Genomic DNA, 18,562 nt, shown 5'->3' on the forward strand with positions numbered 1-18,562 from the left:
CCTCAACTCATACTTTCTCGGATACTTAATCCCACCTTTATAACCACCCATTTACGCAAAGTGGCGTTTGATGTAATCAAAGTACCTTTCCGGTATAAGTGATTTACATGATCTCATGGTCATAAGGACTAGGTAACTATGTATCGAAAGCTTATAGCAAATAACTTAATGACGAGATCTTATGCTACGCTTAATTGGGTGTGTCCATTACATCATTCATATAATGATATAACCTTGTTATTAATAACATCCAATGTTCATGATTATGAAACTAATCATCCATTAATCAACAAGCTAGTTTAAGAGGCATACTAGGGACTTCTTGTTGTCTACATATCACACATGTACTAATGTTTCGGTTAATACAATTATAGCATGATATATAAACATTTATCATAAACATAAAGATATAAATAATAACCACTTTATTATTGCCTCTAGGGCATATCTCCTTCAGTTTGCACCCGATTTACAAGTTCGTGTATGGCCTGCCCCCATTTTGCAACTATTTGGATGTGTTTGCACGTCGAGGACAACTTCGTGTATGTCCCATGCATATAGCTCTTAAAAAATGTTTACTTTTGACTAATCCTTAGACACCTTACATTTTGGGACGGCGGAGTAGAAAATTAAGTTACATGAAACAACGAAAGTGGAAACTGAAAAACAGACCAGGAGAAAACAGATTTCATGAAAAATTTGAAGATAGATCCCTAAAAGATGGAAAAATACAGAACCAACCCTAGGGTTTCCTGCACTCGCCGAAACTAGCGGCCGACGCCAACCTCCAACGCCGCCTAAGCACACGTTTGAGGAGACATCGAACCTCCACCATTGCCAGATTCGAAGAAGCACCATCTCCAACGGAACTTTGTGAGTTGATGAACAGGCCCGCTGCAACCAGCGAGGCACATGTCGTTCTGACACATGGACCGGGGACGCCCCGTGCTTCCTTGAACCAAGATCCACCGCATCCCATCGAGGAACAACGACAGATCCACAACCTCCGGACCAACATCCTCGCTCCAGAGCATCCACCTCGCCCTGATTTCCAGCGCCATCGTGGAAAACGACGAACGTCAGCGACTCGTCGAGAAATAGATCTCGCCAGATCTGAAGAGCGGCGAGAAGATCAAGTTGTCGATCTGAAGAAGCGACAAGCACACGTTGCCATCAACTCCGAGACGCCGCCATGAAGATCGCCGCCGGTGTGGGAGTAGAGTTGAGACAGATTTATTCACACGGGCGTCCCACCACCCCAACGACGCACCACAGCAGACAAACTCTAACCCTAACTACATAGCGGAGGAAGGAGGTCCCCCTCCCTCCTGCCGCCAGAGTGGCAAGGAAGGAGAGGGAACCAACGTCTTGGCTAGTGGAGATGGGAGGGAGATAGGCGTCGCCGCCTAGGGGAGGACGAGCGGACGAGAACAGATACAATCTGAGTCGTGACATAGTGTTTTAGGCGGAACAGTTTTGGTCCACTGAATTTATATTTGAAGGTCAAGATTATTTGGATCACCCCACTTTGGATCCTTTTATATTGATATACATATATAGATATAGATAAATAAATACAAGCGAATATATGCATCGACTGATGCAGAGGTTAGGGCATAGCCTCCATTTTAAAATTTTGGTTTTAACCGAGAACCGAACCAAAATTTTCAGTTAACTGAATCTTTGGTTTCCAAAATTTTCACGACAAATTCGGTTATCATTCTCGAAAACCAAATTTGTTCAAAAATAAAAAAAAAACTCCAACCGGAGTTTGCTTAAAACCTAACAAACTTTTGGCTCTAATATCACATCCAGTCGGTGCACTAATAAACTTTATTAAAATTGGAGCTGATGGGGGAAATGAGCTTATGCAATATATTTATTCCTGAAATCTTACGAGCGGGCGCGTGCCGGCCGGACGTCGCGGGCACAAGCACTAGGCAACAACTATTTACCTCGAGCTCTCAAAGAAATGGTAGACTAGCTGATATCAGATGTCATTTTTCAAAAAACTGTAACTTTTAAACCGTGCAGCGAAATTACAATTCGTTTTCACTACTAAAATCCCCATGACGAGAGCTTCGAAACTAGACCGCATTTTCATATGTTTCGACGAATTTTTCTAATAAGCAACTTTGATGCGCGACAGAGTAACTTTATTGTGCAGCAAAACAACTTTGGTATGCGACAAAGCAACTTTGATGTGCAACGAACATGTACACTTTTTGGTACACTAAGGCACAACTTTGGTGCCCGACAACAATTTTGGTGTCCATCAGAGCAATTTCAGTGTGTGCCGAAGCAACTTAAGTGCCCTGCAGAGCAACTTTGGTGCCCAACGACGCAGTTTTTGAACCCTGCAGAGCAACTTTGGCGCCCAACCGAGCAATTTTTAGTGTCCTGCAGAGCAATTTTGGTATTCGACCGAGCAATTTTATTGTCCTGCAGAGCAACATTAGGAGTTGTTGTTGCAGCTGTTGTGAAGCCTATCATCATTGTGAATCAAGTGTTTTCGTTGCACACCAAAGTTGCTTTGCCGCACACCAAAATTGTTTTCCTGCACAACAAAGTTGCTCTGTCGCGTTCAAAGTTGCTTGTTAAAAAATTACGTCGAAACATATGAAAATGTGATCTAGTTTCGAAGCTCTCGTCGTCCGGATTCTAAGAGTGAAAACGGATTGTAATTTCACCGCATGGTTTAAAAGTTACAGTTTTAAGAAAACAACAAAGTGATATCAACTAGCCTGCCAACACTTTCTATTTTAAAATGACCGCTCAGAATGACCAACGAGCATGAAGCCACTCGGCAGACGCGTCCATATTTATTTGAACGCGCGCAACAAGATTCACTAACGACTGAGACAACAACTTGATTTTGTGCGTATTAAGTTTTTTCTTGTTAACGCACATGCCAGAAAAACCAATTTCTTTTGCGTTGGCTTCCTCCATTGCTGACAACAAGCAGTAACCAGATCCTAACTAAGCTCATCAAGCGACGGAGATGCCAGTTTTATTTGTCCTATGATGATCGGCCACCCTTGCGACGAGCGGGCTCCGGACGCGGTGCCGCCCGGCGCCGTCCGACCACACCATCCGCCCGAACACGTACTCGCCGGGCAAGAAGGACCCTTTCTTGGCCCTGAACGTCATGACAAACTCTTTCTCCTCTCCGGCCACGGCGAACTCAAGCCGGCTCGGCCGCACGGACACCGACACGCCGCGCGGCTCGTTGACCCTGACGTCGTACACGGCCGGCGCGGCGCCCACGTTGCGCACCCTCCTCGTGACGGTGCGCGGCTCGCCGGACGGGGACACGTGGGGCACCGCGACGGACGGGTAGTTGAGGTCCTCCACCTTGGGCGGCGCCGCCGGGCAAGCATAGCGCCGGACGTCGTCATGGCGGCGGCTGTCCTCCGGCTGCCCGCCCACGAACGTGTCAATCACGGAAGAGTTGTACCCCAGCGCGCAGAGGAAGTGGAGGTAGTCGGCGGCGCCCATGTCGTAGACGAGGCCGGGGTCGGCGGCGCGGTTGGGCTGCACGTGGCCGGCGCCGTAGCCAAAGGGCGTGGCGGGGAGGAACGACGAGTTGCGCATCGGCTGCTTCGTGTTGTCCCGCACCCTGGCGGTTGTCATGATGGCGGACTTGATCGCGGCGGGGCTCCAGTCCGGGTGGAGGGCCTTGAGGAGGCCCGCAATGCCGGCGACGTGCGGGCAGGACATGGAGGTGCCGGACTCGGAGTTGAAGAGGACGCGGCGGCTGTCGAAGGCGAGGCCGGTCGGTCCCGCCAGGCCGGTGAACGCCGCGAGGATGCTGACACCCGGCGCCGTGATGTCAGGCTGCAACAAACACACGTACGTAAGCTAAGGTATGCCGACGAGCTCAGGACAAGAATGTGTGTTAAGCTGGACCTTGAGGATCTGGGGCGTAACGGTGTTGGGACCCTGAGAGGAGAAGGCAGCCATGAACGGCGATGGCTTCGTCTCCAGCGCGGTGCTCGGCACAGTGATGTAGCCTGACGCAAGCCTGCACAACCTTTTCATGTTCAGCATAAAAATGAACAAAAAAAAGGCAAAAATAATGGCCCATACAGGTCTCGAACCTGTGACCTTCGCGTTATTAGCACGACGCTCTAACCAGCTGAGCTAATAGGCCAATTTGTTAACCAGTTCGAACTAACGATAGATAACTTAGTCTCACCTGGTTGAGTTCATGTAGGCAAGCAGCGCGACTCCATCAGAATAGGTGATGTGCGTGGCCGGGAGCACGTGCGCGTCGGCGATCATCTCGTTCCCCGTCGACTCATCGTTTGCAAGCACCAGCCCAACCCCGCCGGCTCGAAGAACTGTCTCCCCTTTATCCACCCGCGCGTTCTTCCCTCGCATGCAAATCACGATCTTCCCCTTCACTTTCGCCTTGTCGAGTGACCCCTCGATGCACAATTGTCTGCCATGATATAAGGTCACAGTCTCATGTCAGTTAAAACGACATTGCAAGTAAATTTCAGCAGCAAGATATCTAAGTCTTACGCTTGCGCAGCTGTTGCATTGGCTGCCTTGGCTTCTTGAGAACTGATGAGCTGGTAATGCTTGTTCGCAGGGAGGGGCACCGGCGACAGGCTTTGTCCCTGTGCAGTGTGCACGATGAAATGTTAGAGATCTTCACATAGCTGAAGCTCCTGAAGATATGCAGTCCGGCACATGAACATGTACTTGTTACTGACCTTGATCCGCTTCTTGTTTCCAAGAACAAGGTAGGCCGGGAACTCGCGGTCCACGGTGCTAGCGCCGACGGTGACGAGCCACGGCGCGGTGTTAGACACCGTACCCGCTCCCGGCCCGGAGTTGCCCGCCGAGCAAACCACGGTAACCCCATTCCTCACGGCGTGGAACGACCCGATGGCGACGCCGTCATCGAAGTACTCGGCGGGCGATCCGCCGAGGGACACGGAGAGGACGTCGACCCCGTCGTGGATGGCCGCGTCGAAGGCCGCGATGATGTCGGCGTCGAAGCACTCGCTGCCGTTCACGGGCCGCCAGCACACCTTGTAGGCCGCGACGTGCGCGCCGGGGGCGCCGCCCTTGGCCGTGCCGTTGCCGTACCCGAAGAGGTTGGCGCCCGGCACGAAGCGGCCCGCCGCCGTGGACAGCGTGTGCGTGCCGTGCCCGTCGCTGTCCCGCGTGCTCGCCGGGTTCGCCTGACCGACAGTAGCGATGTAGCCCTTGTTGAAGTACTGCGCGCCGATCAGCTTCCTGCAAATTCACAAGCGCATTAGCTTCCATCAAACACTAAACCCTGCCTGCACCTTGAGCAAGAATAACTGAATAAATGAGCAGATAACAATCCAAACAATGCTTAGCGCTTAAGCTGTTAAGCGAATGTTTCCAGGAGAATCTTGCTTCAGTGAACAACACATGATTTGACAGAGGAGTTAATGTGACGATAATGGTCCCGTCGGATGCAACCCAAGCTGTACTCAGGGCATCTCCAACGGGGCGACCCATCCCGCGCCCGCGCGTCCGGATGGGTCGAAACGGACAAAACCGCGGCCCAACGCGGGGACGCACCGCAAAAGCGGACGGCCGCGGCGTCCGGAACGACGCAAACCCGGCCCAAATCTGGGCTAGGTTTGCGTGGCCGCGGATGGCACGCGCCGTCCGCTCGCGTCCGCGTGCCGGTCGCCTCGTCTCCCTTGGGCCCACCTGTCGGTGACCGGGGAGTCTATTAAATGGGGATTGGAGGGATCCGGCCCTCCACTCCAGTCCCCACTCCACTCCCCGAGCAAAACCGCCGCCATGGCCCCGAGCGACGGTTCGCTCCCGGAGCGAACGACGACGAGGCCGGCCAGCGGTCGGCGTCGGCCGCCGGCGGCTGCGACGAGGCGGCCTCCACATCGGAGAGGCCGCTCGCCGCGGCGCGGCATTGCCGCAACCGCCGCCGCTGCGCTCGAGCCCAAGCCCGAGTCCTCGGAGGAGGACCCGGACCTGCTCGCCGCCCTCATCGTCTCGGCGGCGGAGGAGGAGGCGAAATGGCCGCAACTCCATGCGGCCATTCGCACCTCCGAAATGGAGGAGGCGGCGCGGCGGGAGGTGGAGGACGCGAGGACCCGGGCGCCGTACGACCGGGCCCTCCGGGCGCGACGGGAGGAGGAGGAGCGAGACGGCGCGGCGGGAGGAGGCCGAGCGCCGCGCCGCCGGCGGCGAGCGCCGCCAAGAGGAGAGGTGCCGCCGGCCCGGAGGACTCGGCGGCGGGAGGCCGGGCGGCGCCGCCGGGCAGAGAGGCAGCGCGCCTCCGGGCGGCGCGGGTGGTTCCGGACCCCCACTCGCCGTGGGAGGAGGCCTCGTGGTCTCCCCGGCCGGAGTCCCGGCGCGGTCGAGCCACAACGGTGCCTCGCCGCCGGGGACCTCGGCGACGTCGCCGACGACGCCCACGGGGGGCTAGGCGGCGCACCGGCGGCCACCGCGCCGCCGACCAAACCCTAGAGGGTTTTTAATTTTATGTTTATATTTTAGTTTAAATTTAAAAGCCCATATAGGGGCTTCTTTTGTTAGTTTTATTTGCCCAAAATAGGGCTATGTACTAAATTTGCCCAAAATAGGGCATATGTTTAATCAAATATCGTTTAAATTTGCCCTTTTAAATTTGTTTTCGTGTTTCTCCAATTTGCGATGCGTCCGCGCGTTGGGCGCAGCGCGCGACCCAAACGGACAAGCGGACGCGGGCCGCTGTCCGCGTGTCCGGGCGGCGACCCAAACGGCCCAAAACGGACGGCCCAGCGCGTCCGTTTGGGTCGCGCGGTTGGAGATGCCCTCACGACTGCATTTCTTCAGCCATGGCAGTGGCAGCTAGCTAGCGCTGCATTACATGTTGTCGAGCGACCTCCCTGTAGCTCCAGCCGCAGGCACATGATCACGGAGGGGCACATGCGATGCTGAAGCAACTGAAGATATGCAGGAGCCATGGACCCCGACGCACCAAGAGCCAAGCTTGCGTTGTGCATATCCATGGATCAGAGCGTACTTTTGGAGCTACCTTTTCTGAACAAAACAACGTGGTTTTGTGGTGCCTCGTCGATACCTGAACTTGGACTATACGGCAATGTATAATCATGGGAAAGCGCACGACAAAGCGACGGAAATCTTTCTGGGCCGTAATCTTGGCAGAATCATGGCGGCAATCTGTGGTGTACCGGCAGGCAGCGAAAAGTCGAAAAGGCGTGTCTGCTGATGTCCAGGACGCAAGCTCTGCCTAGGCTCACATGATTCGCAGCGTGGACTGAACCACTGGTGGAGAGGGCTCAGAAGCAAAGCATGTAGTACACTGTACAAGTTGAGTTTTTTTGTGTTGGTTATTTTAACCAAGCGCAGATGGTAGTGAGCCATGTATCTGAAACCAATGATCTGAAACTCTGGATGTTGCACTAGCTTATTTCAAAAAGTGTGTGTGGGGTTTGCATTGCATATTTTTTCTCGACAAAGGGAATATATTTTGGTAAGCATTTACCACTGATAATTTTTTTCTCGATAAAGTTAATATATTAATATCGTCAAAAACAATTACATCAGGCTCCCCAACAACGAAATGTCGTAAGGACATTAGGGATGCAATGCACATAGCCCTACTACAAAAAGAATAAGAAGAAATAAACGAAAGATCCCGCCGCGGTGACCAAAACCTTGTAGTAATGTAGTTGTAACACAAACACTACCAAGATAGCACCCAGAGTTTAATTCTCCAAAAACAAAGCATCAAAGAGAACAAACATCATGCGGCCCGATCATAGATCTTAGGTTTTTCATTCTAGAGAAATTCCGCACAAGCGCATTTTTGGATGAGAATTTACCACTCATATACTGTCTCTTTTGTTTTAACCTAAACTAGCAAGTTTCACCCAAGGTTTTGGGTACCTGATAAAAACAATCACCCGTAGGGGGCCGAGAATTAAACGTTCAAATACCGAACGAGATTCTCAAATAAAATTTGAATACCCAACTCGAAAATGTCTAAATATTGGGATATAATGTTTGGACGAGGATGAAGCGAAAGTTTCAGACAAATAAGTTGAGTCATAGGGTTATAGATGTGAGAAAACACGTACAATTTACTTTGGACTAACCAACCAACCAACCCAAATTCAAATTAACTGATATTTTTTGCACGATAAACTCATTATCGAAACTGGCTGGGAATTCCGTCTGCCGAGCGATATATAACCGATGTATTTCACTTGTTTGTTCAAAAGAGAGGTTCAAGGGCCTCACGGTGGATATATATGAAGTCTTGATTAAGATAACCCTAAGCACTTGCATGTGACTAATCAAGCAGCTAAGCTAACCACTCATGGGGCAAATCTTAGTCTAGGCATGCCTTGTCAGTTGTCACTGAAGACAAAGGAAACAGTAGTCGGTATGGTTAGTTTAAGCTCCACGATGCAGCACATTGCGCAAGGACACTAGTCAAGTCAAGAGGCGCTCAGCAGTCAGCACATTGGCACAAAGATAAACAACACGAACCAAGGCAGACAAAAGAGTACACCATCGGGATAAGGCATCCACAGAGCTTAAACGTTAAACCCGCACGTCGCCCCAGGCAGAACGGCCGTGTACACTGCACTGTGCACGCAAGCGACAGAGAACATTAGCAAGTAGTAGAGGTGTAGGAGGGAGACTGACGGACCTGTTGCATCGGACCTGCGCGTCGGAGTTCTGGTCATGGCAGACGCCCCGCCACCGCGCCGGCGCCGGGCCCATGCCGTCGTCGCTGAAGCTGCCGGCCTCCGGCCACACTCCTGCACACAGTAATGCAAAGCTCTAGGTTAGATTGGTAGATCATCACATGCGTTCATGCCGATGCATGCCGGCCATGCCGCGCGGTGGCCCCGCCCGTCCCCGCGCTAGCTAGTCGCCGGAGCCGGGGGGCCGGGGATGAGGAGGGGATTTGACTCGACGACGTCCGGGATTCCCTGCCACCACCCACCGCCGTGCCGGCCTGTGCTGTCTGCGTGGTGGCCCCGGCTGCTACGAGACGGGCGTGGAGGAGTGGACTTGTGATGGACTCTGCAACCCTTTTCACGGCCCATCCACGTCACCGGTTTGTTGCCATTCTCCCACCTTGAGAAACGAAAACAAGCTGCCTCTGTTTCTGACCGACGGCCGGCATTGAGCTGCGAGGCGGCAGTTCCGAGTCCCAACGGCTCATAAAAACCGACGCCCGGCTCAAGGCAGGGAGCGGCGCGGCCGTGCGTTTCCACGCGAGCGCAAGGGGACAATTACTCCTCGGCGGCGAGCCTGCGGCCCGCCTGGAAAACGGGAGGCCGAGACGTTTTGCGTGTGCGTGTGTGGGTGTAGATTCCGATTGCTGCCATTGCTCCTGTGCGATAGCTCTGCGTGCACTGCACTATACACACGCCTCGCAGCACAGGCCGCTGCAGGAGCAGCAGCTCCACGGGTCGGGTGGTGTTGATTGCAGGAGGAAATTGGACCGGTGTTTTGGTCTGAGCAAGTTAACGCACTGCTCTGCTCAAGGTTCGTGAGACTTGTATTACTCATATTAAGCGTCTAAGCGATGTTAGAATAATAGTAGTAATTACTTAGCAAATAATGCTGAACTAGCTCTATAACAGGTCGAGCATATGCCAAAGAGATGTAATATCTGATACTCCCTCCGTCTCGGTTTAACAGACACGCATACAGTTTAAGACAAACTTTGACCATTGATTTGGTCAACAAAATATAAATTTTATGTTTACAAAATCTATATCATTAGATTTGTATGCAAAAATCCTTTCCAATGATATAATTTTTATGACATATATTTCATATTTTATTGATTAAAATGATGGTCAAAGCAATTTCTTAAACTGCGTATGTGCCTGTTAATCTGAGACGGAGGGAGTATTTGAGTAATACAAGTTTTATTCACAAAAAAAAAAAAGTTAACGCACTGCTCTGCTCCTCCAGAGCATTGACATTCTACTTCAAGAAATTATTCTGGATGTTGATAAATGCACTAGTATGATCTTAAAAGAAGTTATACAGAAGGTTATAATGGGCTAACTAATGGCATGTTATAGGTTCTCATCCTATCACAACAAAATGACCGACTCTAGCAGCTCTAGCTAAACTCGTCAATTGACAGCCTGATAGTCCTTGCAGTAATCTCTGAAACATATAGCAGACGGAGAGATCATGTACAGTTACTAGTCCGTACCTGTGTCTAGATTGCCAATGATGATGCCTTTCCCAAACTTTGCCTTGGCCCAGATGGAGTTGGCTCTCACCCGGCCCTCCTTCTCCATCCCCAGGAACTCCCATGACCGGGTGGTGTGCAGCTTGTGCCCTCTGTTCGGGAACACCGAGATCACGCTCGGGTGCTCTGCTCACAAACACCAAAATTTACAGAAGATCAAAACGAAGCCCCCCACCCCAAACAGAATCAGGACGAACGGAGAAGATCACCCAGTTCGAGAACAGAAGGGAAACGAACAAGACATACTCGAGATCTCCATCGCGTCCTCTTCCTCCAGCGTGGCGGCGAAGCCGTTGATGTACTTGGTGTAGGAGTAGAAGATGGCATCCTGCGCCTTCTCCTCGCTGCATACATACATGCGCCCACACAATCAAATTCAGGAGCCTTGCTTCGTGCGTTTCCGCAGCAGAACCGTTCAGCGAGAGGAGGATGGTTTCACTCCACTTACCTTCCCAGAACAGAGCCCAAGAACTCGTAGTGGGAGCTCCTGGCTCGTTCTTGGTTGGACGCCAAAGCAGCTCCCTCCCTGCCATGCGAGTGGGCGCCGAGGTACACAACATACGACTGCGCGGTGGGGAATCAGCCAACATTTTCATCACCAGCAACAACAGAAAGAGAAACCAACAGAGAGAAAAGGGCCTCCAACTCGCCTTTATCTCCGCAGAGGCTGGGCGCTGCAGCAGGGAGACGATGCTGATCAGCAGGACGACTGGAGCAAGAATACCAGCGGGATTCCTCGGAGAGGAATGCATGTTGCTGCTACGCATCTCCTTTCCCCGAATGCTTTTGGTTTAGTGGGTACTGGCTGATTGGTAAGAGGGGATGATTGGGATGGATTTGGGGGTTCTTGGGAGGCTGCAATGGGAACTTGGGAAGGAATGTGCCTAGGCACTGTTGGTTCTTTATAGCAGCAAAGACGGCGTGGGGCCGTGTTTTGTCCTCTGCTCGCCCGTAACTGAAAGCATGGGAGCTTTTTCTGGACGCCAAAAGGGCCTTTTTCGTGAGGAACACAGGCGTTCCTTTGGGTTCCGTTACTTCCACGCCCCACGGCAGTGGCTGTGCCATACGGTCTGGCAAGCTTTTGGGCAGTTTTTAGCTGAAGATATGGTGTTGAATGTCTTTAGAGCCCTCTAAATAGACACCGGCAGAGGCGTGGACACTGCATCCTTTATGTGGGAAAGGTGTTCCCACATCGGCGCACCATACGACAGCTCCAATAGAATTCAAATGTAAAAACATTTAAAAAATGAAATTCATATAATTTAGACCAATTTTATACAAAAGTGACTTGAATTTGAACTAAAAACTAAAAAAAACTAGCGGCGGCCCAGAAGGCCTTGTAGTCGAGGTTGTCTGCGTCATCGCCGGACAAGTCGAAGGACCTATCGTCCTCCTCCTCCTTTGGCACCGGCAGCTCAGAAGGATCGGCGAGGTCGACGAAGTTCTCGCTGTAGTCCATGGCGGACCACAATGCCGCGTGCCGCGGGTTGAGCATGATCTGCCGGCAGTCCTCCTCGACAGAGCGGCCGACGAACGCGCGAGCTCGATGTCGCGCTCGTCTTGGAAGCGCCGCGGCCACGTCGGGCTGTTCTGCGCATTCGTCGGTTGGCTTTGGTCGACCGGAAACATGTGCGCCTGCCGCTTGGCGATGAGGGCACGCGTCTCCGGTCCAGGGGTGGCGGCGGCACGGTGTAGCCGGCGTTCGAGAGATGCCACCCATGCGGCAGCTTAAACTGCAGCGGCACGAGGATGCTAAAAGTGCATGGAGCCCCCATGTGGTTTTGGTAATTGATGACAATCCCTACGGACTAATATTTGCATTGAGTTATATTTGTAGGAGTTGTCCATAGGCAATTCTTGAACCATATGTTGGCTTCAAGGTTGCAAGAAGAAATTGATGAAGAATATCAAGTGTCAAGTACTCCGTATGTCTTAAAGATGAAGATGAAGTGGGCCCTCAAAGTTAACTCCAAGATATCAACACGATTAAAAATAAAGAAATAAAGTGCAAGTTCAAGATGAGCCAACTTGAAGATATTATATGCTTGAAGCTTGCCATCCATATGGTGATCATGGATATGTGAAGATGCGCCGAAGAAGAAGCTCCCCCATGGTGGATTATGGGAGAGCAATCCACAAGACTTCGTCAAGCAATCACAATCAAGAAAAGGCGTTCCATCTTGTTGCGGTCAAGATCGTCATCATCGAACTCAAGAGGAAGGCGCAAGGTAAGGTTTTCTCTCAATAGGGTTTCTTTCTTACCGATCTCATGGTGTAGTTGGAGACCGTTTTATAGTTTAGTTGTCGTACTATCAAGAGGGCTCTCGAGTGAGTAACTCGATCGTATCCTTCGGAGAGATCAAACATTTGCATCCTTGCATTATCTTTCTTGGTTGTTATTTGGATCTTATCCATTTGATATTTTAGAGCTTGTGCTTATTCTCATGACAAGTCTAGTTCATCGAGAACGGTTTTTGGATGGGCAACTTGTTGCATTTTTGAGGTTGAAGGTTTTACCGGTATTCTTTTATAGATAGGTCAAACCTTTCTTCATTTGTTTCTATCCTCCCTTATTGTACTATTATGTTCCCCTGCATGATCTTGTAGAGGTGGCTATTAGCTTCTAAACAAGCCTAAGATCATCAAAATCGGAGTCCACATGCTCAAGTTATGGTTATTCTCGTTTTGATGTTTTTTGCAGTTTTCGGGGGGGGGGGGGACATTCCGGTATGGATACAAAATTTCCGGACCCCTTACTATGAGCAGTTCCCTTAAGTCCTTAGCCATTTTTTGAAGCTCCGAGGGGCGGAAATTTCGGCCTGGGAGGTCCCAAACGGTCATCTTCCATTGGGAGGGATATATAAGACCCTCTTCGTCCTCCTTGGGCTGGTTGATTCTTCTACTTCATCTCTACTCAATTGTTGACCTTGAAAAGCTTCCTCTCCCTCTAATCCCTCCATGATATTTGCACCTATTTGAGGGAAAAGAGAGAGGAGATCTAGATCTATATCTTGGCCATCAAAACCCTCTCATTGTGAGGGAAATCCACTAGATCTAGATCTTGGAGAAATTTGGTGTTGTTCCTCCTCTCTTATTCCCCCAATAGCTTTTGTAGCTTTTTTGGAATTTGAGAGAGAAGTACTTGAGCATATTTGTGGTGTTCTTTCCATTGCATTTGGTGCATCGATTTGAGTTCTCCACAGGGATTCGTGGAAGTGAAAGCAAGAAAACTGGTACTCTTGGATTCTTAGAACCCTAGACGGATTTGAGGCCTTTGTGCCGATTTTTTGGGAGCCTCCAATTAAGTTGTGGATGCGTGCCCAAGCTTTGTGTAAGGCCCAGTTTCCGCCTCGAAGGAAATCCCTTAGTGGAACCGTGACCTAAGCCTTTGTGGCGAGGGTCACCGGAGAATAAGGTGAGGCCTTCATGGCGCTCGGTGTGTGGTGTGACTACCGCATCTTGGGGTGAGGCCTTTGTGGCGTTGGTGTGCATCAAGCAACCACACCTCAAGGTGAGGCCCCTTGTGGCGTTCGGGAGCACTAAGACACCGCACCTCTCCAACAAAAATTAGCACTCGCAAGAGTATGAACTTCGGGATAAATCATCATCTCCCGCGAACCTCGGTTTACTTATGCAGTTTACTATGTGATAGACAACGTGCTTGAAGTTATTTATCTTTCTATCACATAGTTGCTTGTATTGCTTAGCATAAGTTATTGGTGCACATAGGTAAACCATAGTATATAGGATTTAGGCTTGACAAAATAAACGCTTGTTTTATTCCGCATTTGTTAAGCCCATCACGTAAAAGTTTTAAACCGCCTATTCACCCTTCTCTAGGCGACATCTGTGTCCTTTCAGATGCGCTGTGAGTAAAGGATGTCGGCCTCGTCGTAGGTAAGTTGTAGCGACCGGAGTCCACCGCCTCCGTTGCTGCCTCGGCCTCGGCATTGTGTGCTTTCGCGAGGTGTTTGCGCCGGTGAGTGTGTCGCGCGGTGTCTGCGAGATTGGTGGTGGCGGCGGCTGGGGTTGGAAGAAATGGGGGAAGAGAAGTGCGTTGATGTTGTTTTAAGGGCGGCGGCGGACGCGCATTGAAGGCGTGTGGCCAATTGCCGTCCTCGTCGCCGCTTCGGTTTCCGAGCGGAGCTATTGACGCCGATGCCCGTCCGGCACGCGTCGTTTTTAATGCGGCCCGTCGCCTCCTGCCACTGCCAATTCGGCCCCACCCACGAAAACCGACGTGCTGTGAGGTGCCGGCGCGCTCGATTTGCGCCCTAGACGAGGTTGCCGGCGCTTTTATTGGGTTCGAAAACGCGCTCTTTTTAGGGCGCGCCGGTGTGAGACTATTTTCGCCACCGACCCCCAAAAAGTTTTCGGGGCCGCTACGGGCGCCCCGGTGGAGATGCTCTTAGTCGACGAAATAAAGGAGACTGAATCCTGCGGTACCATTGGAATGATTTTCATGTTATAAGATTTTTGTGGTCAAACACACTGAAATTTCATACTGCTAGCATTCATATCCTGCAGCGGCAACTTCACGATCCACCTGTAAGTTGTTGGGCTGCTTCATAGTTTGTTTTGCCATGGCATTTTCTTCAAGGTGCAGAGCACGAGATTGTGGAAGTGGATTGGATTTCAGTTCAAGCATACATCATGTGCTGACTCATGTGAAACACTGAAACCAACCATGTAGACCTGAGGGAATGGTAGTTCAGATTTCTACCTTTATAAGTGAGCGCGCCTGATAAGAAGGCAAGCTAAATTTTGTATTGGAAGAGTTAACTATTCCGTAGCATATTAGCTGAAATCCAATTTCGCCCAAGGGTACATATGAACCCATTTTGTGAAAGCACATTTTATAGTGTAAAAAAAACTGAAACAAAATTACATTTGGCCATTCTATGGTTGTACACAAGTTTTCGGAAAAAAGAACATTTTTTTTGCACTCCATGTTCATGTGAAAAAGACAAATTTTAATGTTCCAACATAACTATTCAAGAGACAATTTTTTTGTATCTTTTACCAGAGACAATATTTTATATGGACATACAATATCCGTATGTACACGTGAAATTTTATTTCAGAATTTTTTAATATTTTTTATTGATTTTTTTATAATAGGTTCATATGCACATATGAGCCAAAGCACCACCTTCGCATATTAGGTAATGCTATTTATTTATTTTGCGGTGACTAGGCTATGTTGTTGGGTTTATGATTTTGTTCTTGTGAGACTAAAAGTTATCCAACATTGTTTTCTTCCCTTTTCCATATGTTCAGTTCACATTTATGAGCTTTTGCTTTATTACTATTATTTTCGGTTTAGTTGCAGTTTCTTGATCTCGTCTTATTAGTATGTTGTGTGCACTTTTATTGTCTCAAATAAAACTTCTTGAAATCTTATGTACTTTTGGTTATTTTGTTGCATGATTTATTTACTTATTATTATACTTATGTGTTCACATGTGTATCATTATTTTTATTCATTTTGCAAAAATTTACAAGGTTTCTGATAAGAGGGTGATATTGAGAAAAATAGATAGATTGTTATAGATTAAATAAAAAATAAAAGAATAGATCAAGTAAAAAAACAAAAAATAAAGATTAACATGAAAGGACAAAATAAGGCTAGATTTATGCGGATAGATCAACTTTGAGGCAAAGATTGGGTCATGCAAGAGTTGTTTTTTTTCATCCCCTTGCAACACACGGCATGTTTGCTAGTAAAGTATTAATGTGTCTAGATAATTCTGATTTTTTGCAGTAATATTTCTTATGCTTAGATTTCACCTGCTTCAATTATTTTTCCTCCATAGCCACTGTGAAGACGTTCTACAACGCAGCAGCACCAACAAATGCTTAAAATACGAATGCATCCTTCATCTCGGAACACACATGATTACTGAACAAATCATTATGTGAAATACATAATTATCTTCTTGGGAAGTTAAATATGTTGATCAGCTATTGCAGCAGCCGCCGAGGACTTGAGACGACAGAGTGCCACTGTAAACGTCCATAACTACTACACCATCTCCGGCCTTGACACCACTACACTGCAGGAAACAAATCAGTGGAGTAACCTAGTCAGTGTCTGCTAAAACAATGATCTAGATTATGAGAAGAATCTGCTAGCGTATTGGAATTCAGTACACGCGAGACGGATCAATGTAACAATGATCTAGATTATGAGAAGAACGCTCACCTTGGACACATCGATGGCACCGTCCTGAATTTTCTCGTACACCATCAACGAGGTTTTAACGAACGCCTACATGCATGTGGAACACAGGGGGTCATGTCAGAGAAGCCATGGGGCATTAGCACTTGCGTGAGTGTGTGTGTGGTGTTTTTGAGTTCATTACCGGATCAACGTTGTGCCGTGTTTTTGCAGAGGTTTCCATGAAGGCGAGGCCGTTCTCCCTGGCGAACTGCTCGCCCTCCTCTGTGCTGACGGCCCGCTTGTGAGCAAGATCCGTTTTGTTGCCGATCAGCATGATGGTGACCTTGTTGTTTCCATCCGCCAGTTCCCTCACTTCTTCCAGCCAGCTCGTGAGATGGCTGAAGGTCTCCCTCCTGTTCGCCAGAAAATGCAGAGAAAAAGATCAGCTAGGTAGTATTATGGTTTATACTATATATTGCAAGGTTTGCAAGGTAGTAAGTACCTAGTAATGTCATAAACGAGAAGGACAGCGACAGCACTTCTGTAGTAGGACCGAGTGATGGACCTGAAAGCCTCCTGACCTGCCTGCATACAATTCATCAGAGGTTTACAATCAGGCAAAAGTACGAGGTAATTTGTGCCATGAAAGAATTAGCTGAAGTTAGTATATTAAACCAACAGTATCCCAGATGGAGAGCTTTATTTTCTTGTTGTCAATGGTGACCATCCGACTACCGTGCTCGACGCCGATAGTCAAGTCGTGATCGGGCTTGAACCGCTTGTCCGTGAACTGCAACAGGAGGCATGACTTGCCAACGCCTGTGTGAGGAAGTTCGCGAGATGGTCAGATGGTCTGGGTAGATTCACACACACGGGATCGCGAACGGAACAGTAGAATCGAATGGCAGATGAGTGCGCGAGCGAAGCTTGGGAAGAGAAAGAGATTTAAGAGAGGAGAGTGCGTGCGGCGACCGGCGAGGCGCGGGGCGAAGAAGAAGAAGACCACGCACCTATGTCGCCGACGACGATGTACTTGAACAGGTAGGCGTACTGCGACATCGCTCCCAAATCCAAGCGCACGCGCTGCCACTCCTTCCCGCTTTAGGTTTGATCGTTGGTGGCGATTTTATCCTCGGCAGGTCTGTGGGAGGCGCCGGGATAGTAGCTGATCGATCGGCGGAGATGGGGATCGATAGATGGTGTGGTTTGAGTTGTGTTGACAGGTCGTGCTAGAACACGCAGATCTTCTCCTCGGTTCCTATCCCATGGCCACGATTAAATACAAGTCCACCAGGCTCACTTGATCACGAATTCACGATCGAAGCCCAGGAATAAAATTCGTTCTCGATCAGGACGCAGGAGCCGCCCCGGGGCAAACTGACAGCGATCCAGCTCGGGATGGGCGCCATTTGTATCGTCCTCGGACCTCGTCGCCCAGTGCACGTAGCTACGACGGCGGCGATCACAAAATACGTACTCCTTCCGGCAGGCCGATTACCTGGCGATATTTTAAGGAAGGATGGTCATCGGCAGATTCTTCTATAGCTAGAAGGTGATTAGGGATTATTGACTCATTGCATCTACTAGTACCGAGTATCTCTACTACTTAAAAAGACTAAAATGGTTCCTTATTCTGCCAAACATCCAATACGGCAACTCTTTCGTCGTCCCCGTCTCCCGTTCCGCCCGCGCCAATATGGGCCGCGCTAACTTGGGCCGCGCTAAATTGGGCCGCGACAACCTGAGGATGGGAAATCCGTCCGCTCCACAGACAACGAACGCACCGGGCTAATCAGCTCCTAATCACTTCCCTCGACATGCCCTCCGCCGTCGCCGCCGCCGCCCTGCCCTCCGCCGAGCTGCATGCCACCACACGACCGTGCCTGGGATGACGCACTTCAGGTCACCACGCGGACCAAGACTGCCGCCGCCGCACTACTCTCCTCCTGGTTCCTCCATCCGCAAACTCTATCCAGATCTGTCCCTGGTTGGAATTCGCGTTGTTCGTTGATGGCTCCTGCGTTGCCGATCTGCGGAACAGCCGCCGACGCCTAATCCGTGAGTCCCTCCCGGCGCCGTCTGCCAGAGAAGCAAAAGGGAGGAATCGCGTCTCACGGAAATGATGGCCGTCCTCCAACAGGTTCGGCGCCTGA

The 18,562-nt window shown here is 49.9% G+C and overlaps 2 protein-coding genes and 1 non-coding gene across 3 annotated transcripts; all 3 read right to left on the reverse strand.

The window, feature by feature from the left end:
• Positions 1-2,988: 2,988 nt before the first annotated feature.
• LOC124657129 (subtilisin-like protease SBT5.3) lies at positions 2,989-11,705 on the reverse strand. The gene is made up of 11 exons (XM_047195733.1): positions 11,564-11,705; positions 10,897-10,955; positions 10,695-10,810; positions 10,493-10,590; positions 10,208-10,372; positions 8,675-8,786; positions 4,722-5,250; positions 4,528-4,625; positions 4,199-4,444; positions 3,910-4,024; positions 2,989-3,837 (listed from the first exon to the last, which is right to left on the reverse strand). Exons 1-11 carry the CDS (start codon positions 11,703-11,705, stop codon positions 2,989-2,991), a joined length of 2,529 nt encoding a protein of 842 aa, XP_047051689.1.
• Positions 4,080-4,153, reverse strand: TRNAI-AAU. The gene has a single exon. It is a non-coding gene; the product is annotated as a tRNA-Ile (tRNA).
• Positions 11,706-12,071: 366 nt separating the features above from the next.
• Positions 12,072-17,468, reverse strand: LOC124654964 (ras-related protein RABB1c-like). Its single transcript, XM_047193938.1, has 6 exons — positions 17,420-17,468; positions 17,089-17,228; positions 16,912-16,994; positions 16,612-16,822; positions 16,452-16,517; positions 12,072-12,119 (listed from the first exon to the last, which is right to left on the reverse strand). The coding sequence occupies exons 1-6, from the start codon at positions 17,466-17,468 to the stop codon at positions 12,072-12,074; spliced, it is 597 nt and encodes a 198-aa protein (XP_047049894.1).
• Positions 17,469-18,562: the final 1,094 nt, after the last annotated feature.

The sequence above is a fragment of the Lolium rigidum genome, chromosome 5 (assembly GCF_022539505.1).
Source record: "Lolium rigidum isolate FL_2022 chromosome 5, APGP_CSIRO_Lrig_0.1, whole genome shotgun sequence".
NCBI lineage: Eukaryota > Viridiplantae > Streptophyta > Magnoliopsida > Poales > Poaceae > Lolium > Lolium rigidum.